Raw genomic sequence first — 8,963 nt, 5'->3', positions numbered from 1 at the left:
ATCATTTTCAATGCTCATGTTTATCCCTGCTTTCATATTAGAAGGCATCGGGTGCTTGAAACTATTATAATGATATAGATGCAGGAGTAGATCTTGCCGTTCATTGTAAATCAGGAGACGATGATCTTGGAGAACAAGTAATCCCTCATCAGGGCAATTATGGATTTCATTTTCAACCAAATTTTTGGGGCACGACGCTGTTTTATTGCAAGTTTGCATGGCAAAATACATGGAAATGGTTTGATACTTACATAGATGGAAGGGAACATCGTGGATATTGCTCATCGAGTATAACTGCAGGCGGTCCATGTCTCTTGAACTATCCATATCCCGATAGTTGTTATTATGATATATATATGCTACAAGCTTTTATTATATATTAATTGGCAGTCTAAATCATTTCTTATCGAGTTGTGATACTTGATCCTCTCATTATATATATCTCACTAGTTCCCACTAATCACTTTTATGCTAATATCTATTTTGTTCTTATAAGAAATGACTTAAAAAGATAAATAGCTTTTAAATGCACCCACATGATAATTTTTATTAATATTTAATTTAACTAATCTAATTTCTTAAACCCTATAATTTCTTTCAACTTTTCAAATTATTATCTCTTCTCAAATATTGTATACTCTATTTTTTAAAAATAGATTTTATAAACTTTATATGGAGAGTGCTTGGAAAAAAGATAAAAGTTATAGTAAAGGTAAGTTCGGGATTAGATGGTGTATGTTGAAAGATAAAGATTAGTATAAAATTTTTAGGGTAAAAGCTCGTTTAGTCCCTATATTTTGAAGTTAGTGTCCGTTTAGTCCCTATATTTTTAAAAATACCTCAAATTATCCCTACCATTAAATTATTGACACTTTTGCCATTATCTTTGATTCATTTTAACTTATTTTTATAATATTGCCCTATTATAATAATTTTTTAGACATTGTTAAAAAGAAAAAAATAACCCTATTATAATAATTTTTTTAGAAATTATTAAAAAGAAAAAAATAAATTACCAGTTTAACACCAAAAAAAAAATTAAAAAAAATATATATTAATTTTTGTGGAACACACTCTTGAGTTAAAATATTAATTTTTCTAAAAAAATTGATACTGTAATTTTTTACGATATTAATTTTTTAGACATACGTGAGCTTCCACAAAAATTAATATATACCTTTTTTGTTTTTATTTTATTTTTGACTTTAATTTGATAATTTAATTTTTTATTAATATCCAAAAAGAAACATTATTGTAAAAATGTAATATTGTAAAAGCAAGTTAAAAATAATAAAAAATAATGGCATAAGTGTCAATATTTAGTATCAGGGATGTTTTGAGGTGTTTTTAAAAATACAGGGACTAAATGGACATTAATCTCATAATATAGGGACTAAATAAGCTTTTACCCAAATTTTTAATAGGGCTAACTGAAAAGTGGGGCTAGTGAGATATAATAAGAGGGTAAATCCACCACTCTTTCTTATCACTCGATTCAATATTGAACCAACATTTTTTATAACGTTTTAAAAATATATGATTGATATTTATTGGATGAGAATATAAAACTAATTAATTCTTAACTATATACTGCTATACATGCATAAGTTAGATAACTTATCCTCCAACCTAATTTTTACTTTTAACATTTAATAAGATTTAAAAAAATATGTTTTAAAGGAAATTAGGAATGAAATGTCTTGTCTTAGGATTTTTAAGTATCAAATTCAAAAGATTAACTTCCTAAGTGGAGTGACCTATTCTACCACGACCCAAGAATTTTCAGGAATTAACCAAAAAACTAATCTAGTGGTTGGGGTGACCTGTCCTATTTATAAATCGAAGTAACTCTCCTTTATTAACCAATATGGGACACAAATCAATAGTAATGATGTGGAATTGGTGCCGCTACATGCTGCTGCCATGATGAATCTTGTGCATGGCGAAATACATGCACGAAAATATATTCGACTTTTGTATTCGGAAGACACTCTACATAATTCCATTTGCAAACAAGAGCAGTTGGATATCAATTATTATTTTTGACTAAAAATTTAAATAATCTGATCAGTATGTGACAAAGCGGAAACAAGTTGGATATATAGAGAACCCTAATCGACGTTACTTCTAAATAAGTGATCATTTTCCCACACAACAGATGAAAATCAAATCAGTAGTTTTGGAAATAGGTAAAATTTTTAGATTTTTCTAAAAGTGCCAAATATTAAACATTAACTTCAAACACGATTTTGAGATTCAAACTAAAGAAATTCGGTGAAAATTTCAGACTTGGCAGGGGGCTAATGCTGGCAGGTTTTGTTCCTCTTGTTTTAGCTTCAAAAAGGTATGTTATATGGCCAGATGCGATACACACACACACCAAAAGTTGCCATCACACCATGTCTTACATTAATTTAATTCTCGTTCATGTGTTAGAAAATATAAAGTGATCCCTTATTTGTTCAACGAAATGAATCTAGCTTAGTTGGATATATATCTTTACTTTATTTTTTTTTTTTTGGTTCACATCTAGCTTCTTTTTCTAATTTCTTTAAATAACAATAACGAAGTTGATTTTTGAGTTACATTAATTTATTTTTGTTATGATTATCAAGAATATAATGTAGGATATTAAAAAAAGAAGAAGAAGAAGAAGAACGAGAATGATAAAATTATGTGTTGTGGGAATTCCTCTTCAAATTCTCAAGATGCTTTAAAAAATCCAAAATAGTAGTTGCTTTTGAGGCATTGATTAATGACATTGTGACTGATTGACATGGGTCCTCAACATATGTCCTATCTACTTAGGGTTGCTTCCATATTGTGGAGGCCCCCACGTTGGAAGATGTGGTATTAAATTAAGTAATCTCTCTAATTAATCTCCATGATTAGGATAATCATTGCCTGATTATTAGATGATGTACGTGCATGAATATGATTGGCAGTTGTAGGAAAACAATCAAAAAGTGGTTGTATCATATAAAAAAGGTTTATAAGTGCATCATTATCATTATCATTATTATTATTATTATTATTATTATTATTATTATTATTACGACTAATAAAAAACATAATTGATATGGTGCATGTTTAATCGGTGTAAAAGAGAAAACCCAGAAGCACATCGAACTCTACCTCGCCGAAACCAATATTTACAAATTAATACTTCTTCCATACATTTATTATTTTACAATTTTCGAAAGAGTATAACGATAATAACTCAAAATTTTAAAAAATTTTAAAATTTTTTTGTAAGTTTCGATAACTAGCATGCATATATATATTATATATATATGGACGTTTCTGACATCATGACATATTGATTGGCCACAGATAAGGTTAGAGAAACTATGTACTGTACTTGTAATAATTTCACAAATATGCAATGCAAGACAAATTTGAAGTAGCTGGTAGACCACCATTTATTCTCCTCCAATCCCACAGTATGCCTGGTATATAAATGATCTTGCAACTGGTTTTGAACATCTTTGAAACTTCATTTTCACATTTTGTCGCTCTTCCAATCCCACCAGACACCGACTTCGTCCGTAATCAGTTTGCCCACCGACGCCAAATTATGCTCGTAAAGTTACTAAAGCTACCTTCCCACATGGCCACATTAGCATTTATTAAAGTTACAACGTAAATTTTTTTACTCTCCATTTTCTCCTTTCAGTAAAAAATGTTTTTGCACTGAATCTGATAGTGAGAAGTTAGGCTAGCTCATGAACAATTTACTATAATTCAGTCGTTGTTAGCCACATCCGTTAAAGTTTCATTTGGGATTGCTTTTAGGAGGCTAAAATAATTTTTAAAAGATAAAAACTGATTTTGGTGTCTGATAAATTTAAAAAAAAATCACTTTTGACAAAATCATCTTATTCTACAATAGACTTTGAAAAGTAAAGAATGAATAACTTTTCAAAATCTTATTTTGAAAATCACTTTTATACTTAAAGAGATTATTGTAATTACCAATTATATTAAGATAACAAAATAAAAAATTAATAATATAAAATATTTATTTTAGTTATCAATTATTATATGTACACAATAAACAATATTTTATATACATGTTTACAAATGTATTATATCTAGTCCAATCATTTACATTTTAAAAACAGTTTAACAGTAATATTTACTAAATATATAAGACTGCTTTTAAAACTCACAATACTTTTAAAAATAAATTTTACCAAATATTTAATTGATTTTCTTCGTAATTGATTATCTCTACCACACAGTTAACAACAATTATTTTAAAAACTATAACATTACTAAACTATCTTATTTTTTTATCCTTATATTTTATTCTTTTATCGCCTAATTTATCTTGGAATCATCAAAGAAACACATGTAAATGTAAAAGTAATTAAGAACTTGAAATTAGGGCGGCCTATCGAACAAACATTAAATATGCCCTTAAATTAGAGAAGCGAATTAATTTGATAGCTGCAGACTTACACGAAAAAGTTATAATACCAAATGTAATATGAAGAACCAATGAAATAATTAACATTTAATTTGCCCTCTCCTCTTTACCGATCGATCAGCAATCAATGTTGGCTTGTTATGGGTAACACGCACAAAAGACAAATTCTTTTGGGACCATGCAGATTGATGTTGCTGTGAAAGGGAGAGAGGATTGAATTGAATTGAATTGAATGAGAGGCGTAGAGTTTACCAAATAAAGACAAAGAAATGCCATAAACAATTGAAATACTGGGTACAGGATACATTTTTCAGAAGCTATACATATGCAAATGATACCCAGTAGTTAAATGCTATGCAAATGAAACCCAGGGATAGTTTACATTTGGACTTGGACCTTCTCTCTGCCTTCTTTTTCAAGCCTTAAATATCTAATCTTCCTGTTGTTCGTTGAATCACAAAACTGACAGATATGCTCTGTCTGTTACATTTATTAGCTATCACTCTTGCAACATCACCACCCCCACAATCTTCAATTTTCTTTCAACTCCCAAGCTACAACATAATCTTTTTTTTTCTTTTTCATTTTTCAGCCGTTGAAATCGAGCTCAAATGGCCAGCACCCCCGCACCAAAAACAATAAAGAAACTGGGGCAATTCCTTGAAGAGCAACAAGAACCTTTCATCCTAGAGATTTACCTTTCAGAAAGAGGCTGCATCAAGAAGCAGGAGAAGAATTTGAATTCCAGCAAGTTTTTGAAGAGATCAACTAGTTTAAATAATAGCATAAAGGGTGTTACAATCTATTCCAAGCTATTAAAAGCTGCGTACAACAAGCTTGTTCCCATCAAAGATAGCCCCAAGGTTAAGAATAGTAACGATGGCCAAGAAGTCGCAGAAGCAAATCAATTTTCATCCGCTAGTAGCACAACAACAGAGGTTAATTCATGCTCAGAGAGCGAGGTTAAACTGCAAAAAGATGATATTTCGTTCCGAGGACATAATTGCCGGTCAGCAGAAAATGAGGTACAAAAATTATACTATATTCTGTTATTTCTTATTGCTCTGTTGATGCTTTAGGTTAAAGCTTAATTGTTCAAATTATAACAGGCTGCTTCAGTACTACAAGAAGAGAGTGAACAAATTAGCCCTGTTTCAGTACTACAAGAAGAGAATCAATCAAGGAGTACCATCACTCAGGCTAAGAATATTACAGAGGATTCCCTACTATCAGCTTCTTTATGGAATTTAGAAGAGCTATTCTGCTCAAAACTCAACTCAAAAGTCGTCAAATCCAAAAAGATTTTGCAGCAAACAAAGCAGCTGTTATTTGATTGTGTAAGAGAAGTGTTAAAGACCAATGATGAGAATGGAAACGACAGAAGGCAGCAAAGTTGTAGAGAATTTATGGGACCTGAGTTGCTTGGAAAGCTCATGAGTGAGAAACTGAAAGCATGGGAAAAACAATCGGGGGATGAATTAAACATAACAAGACTCTTGGATTTTGATTTTCAGGATTCTTTCCAAGAATGGTCTGATTTTAAGCAACAGATGAGGGACATAGCTTTTAAGATTGGAGATGCCATACTTGAAGAAATCAGAGATCAACTGGTTACGGACTTGGTTTCAATGTAGATATTGGTAAGAATCCTAGATGGCTAATAATCCTTCTTCACTGGTCAATTTTTTTCCCCCAAGTTCTATTTCAGTGTTTGATAGGGCATATGCATATGCACAATCAAACTTTTGATTCTGATTTTTAATGTTTATACTTGCAACTAAAGGAGAATGAGAATGACAAATAAATTACACATTTGCTACTCATGCTTGGATTCCATAATTGCGCAAATGAGCTTGTTTAAGGAATCACACTACAAGAAAAAGAAGAGCATGTATGTATCTAAGTAAGATCTTGTTTCAGAACTACACGTCTCTCTAAATTTACACTACGACATGATTTCAATCAAAAGCGGTACCAATGGATCATTTGCAACCCCAAAAGCAGTACCAAGAGAACAAGTCAGTAGCAACATTTCTTTAATAACAAAGCAGCCGAATAACTGGAAACAAAATCAGTAGTTAGCATTCCATCATTGATCCCAAAATCTTCCATAAAGTCCCGTATAAAGAAATTTTTTTCGATAACTTCGATTTTTTCATTTTTTCAGCGCTGTACACACAATTTAATGTGAAATAGTTATGCCCTGCAGGTGCATGGGAACTAAGATCGACACATAAAAGCTTCAATTTGCTATACCAAACAAAAATATTAAAATCATCATGGGGTTTTTGGCTTGGTATTTGTTACTTAAGCTATCATTTATGATGCTTCTACCTCCTAAGCATGTGCAATGGCGCCATATCAGGAGATGATGATCTTGGACAACACCAACTACCTTATCAAAGTCTCTACACATTTAATTTTCACCACATTTTTTCAGCACAACTCCAGTCTATTGCAGTTTTCTAGGTAATAAGCTTATTCCACTACGATTGTCACAACGAAATGTGTTTCTCTTGAGTAATGCGTCAATAAATGTCACAGTTCAACAAAGATAAATTAAAATTGAACATTTTAAGTATTGTTATTTGGGATACAAATTCCGTATCCTAAATGGGGTGTCACTTGACGTTTCAATAACTGAGTGATGCTACATAATTATCATATTAATTAGACATATAAACAACCAACTATTACCTAGCAGGTTATTTGAGAGAGAAACTTTAAAATCCAAACTCTTTGAGATTGTTGGAACACTTTGTCCTGCTCACCGTAAAGAAGCAAACATAATAATCACTCATTTTGATACACACACACACACACACACACTATATAATAAATCGACTATAAAATATGTTCCAAATATGAAAAATGCTCTCTCTGATTTTATAACATGTCATATATAGAAAAGTAAAAAGTATGGCAACAAAATCTGGCACTGCATAAGCTGTGTCCCTTCTTGTACACACAATTAAGTGTTATACATACACAAAAAAATAAAAAAATAAAAAAATCCTAAAATCTTTATTTCCATTACACCAACAAATAAAAAATCAGAACGATGAGTTTTTTTGGCTACGCATTATCTCTTACTTTTGATAAATGATGTCAAAAGTAATTATAAGGTCATCATCATTGGATTTGCAATGAATTGCCAGATTTATTCCGGCACCTATATTGCTGTGAATATGCTCGTACACCCTATGTGATTTGAGACGAAGACCATTGCCCGTAATTATGGGGGTAATCATACGTTTAATTTTGCGCCAATTTTTTTTCGGACGATGCTATACTTTGGCAGTTTCAGATGACAAAATGTACAGAAATGATTTGATATTTACAGAGAATAGAGGGATTATGATTATTGTGGACCTTGGTAATAGAGTTTGTTGATGTAAATTTTATCCCAACTTACTAAGTAGTAATTCCCACCAAGGACAGTCCCATAGGACTAGGCTTATTTTTTGTTGGATTCGACGATGATGAATTTCTTCTTTGAGCTAATTTTAATGTGCTTTCATGTTTTCTCCTAAAAGTTCACTTCTATAGGGGATGCAAATGTCTTTGTCTGACGATGCTTTATAGACACAAGAAAACGATCAAAGGGCTAGTTTTGCCAGAGTAAATCCTCCAACAGTTAAGTCAGTCACCAAATTTTGAAAATATGAATTTAGAGAAAGAAAATCTAGAGAGACAAAATTAGCATTTCTCATATTGAAGAGATTTTTTCTTACCTTTCGGTGAGAATAGAGGGCATATTAATTTATAGACAAAATTAATTTGACTTGAGTCCCAATTACTTTGATGACAAGTTTCATTGTTCTTGTGACATCTGGCGACACTTGTCTTCTTGTTTCCATACTGATTGACACATGGGTATGTAAGCTTGTTTATAGATCAAAAGAAGAAGTGTTTTAATTTAGATTGTTTTTCCTAAGATCTTGAAGTCATAAGAACCTTGAAATCTGGGATGTCTATCCCACGTGGTTTATCCTGAGATAAGATCCTAGAAATCTTAGAACCTTTGGGCACTTATCTAAAAATCCTAGGATCCTATTAGTCTTGAAACCTAGGAACCTAGGAAGTTTGTCCGAAGAACTTAGGAGATTTATCCTAGGTGGTTTATTTTAAGATAGAGTCCTAGGAACCTTAGAATCTTTTGGGCCTTGAGGATCCATCACCTAGGAGGTTTATCCTAAATGGTTTGTCCATTTCTTCATGAGCTTTATAGAGATCATATTTATTTAGGCTTTAGTTGGAATCTTAGGATTCTTGGAACCTTGAAACCTAAGAGGTTTATCTTAGGTGATTTTTCTTAGAAATTTAGGAGGGTTATCCTAGGTGCTTTATCTTAGGATAGCATCCTAGGAACTTTGAAACGTTTTGGACCTTGGAGCCTTACAATCTAGGGTAATGATATTTCCCCATCCATCTTGCTTTATGTTAAACCACTCACTGATTAACCTGCCCTATAAAACAAAATTTAAAATGAATATATTTTGTAAATACAGCCTGTAAATACCAAAAGTAC

At 31.5% G+C, this 8,963-nt stretch overlaps 1 protein-coding gene across 1 annotated transcript; it reads left to right on the top strand.

The window, feature by feature from the left end:
* Window positions 1–4,798: 4,798 nt before the first annotated feature.
* Window positions 4,799–6,156, top strand: LOC18050445. The gene is made up of 2 exons (XM_006447447.2): window positions 4,799–5,457; window positions 5,542–6,156. The coding sequence occupies exons 1-2, from the start codon at window positions 5,044–5,046 to the stop codon at window positions 6,064–6,066; spliced, it is 939 nt and encodes a 312-aa protein (XP_006447510.1). The 5' UTR covers window positions 4,799–5,043; the 3' UTR covers window positions 6,067–6,156.
* Window positions 6,157–8,963: the final 2,807 nt, after the last annotated feature.

Source organism: Citrus clementina, unplaced genomic scaffold (genome assembly GCF_000493195.1).
Source record: "Citrus clementina cultivar Clemenules unplaced genomic scaffold, Citrus_clementina_v1.0 scaffold_2, whole genome shotgun sequence".
Taxonomy (NCBI): Eukaryota; Viridiplantae; Streptophyta; class Magnoliopsida; order Sapindales; family Rutaceae; genus Citrus; species Citrus x clementina.
Note: the sequence above shows the minus strand (reverse complement) of the source record. Positions and strands in the feature narration are given on the sequence as shown.

Excerpts from the sequence above, each read along its gene's own strand:
- LOC18050445 (XM_006447447.2), top strand. The coding sequence starts at position 5,044 with ATGGCCAGCACCCCCGCACCAAAAACAATAAAGAAACTGGGGCAATTC. Across the intron at positions 5,458-5,541 it reads GCCGGTCAGCAGAAAATGAG|GCTGCTTCAGTACTACAAGA; the intron begins GTACAAAAATTA and ends AAATTATAACAG.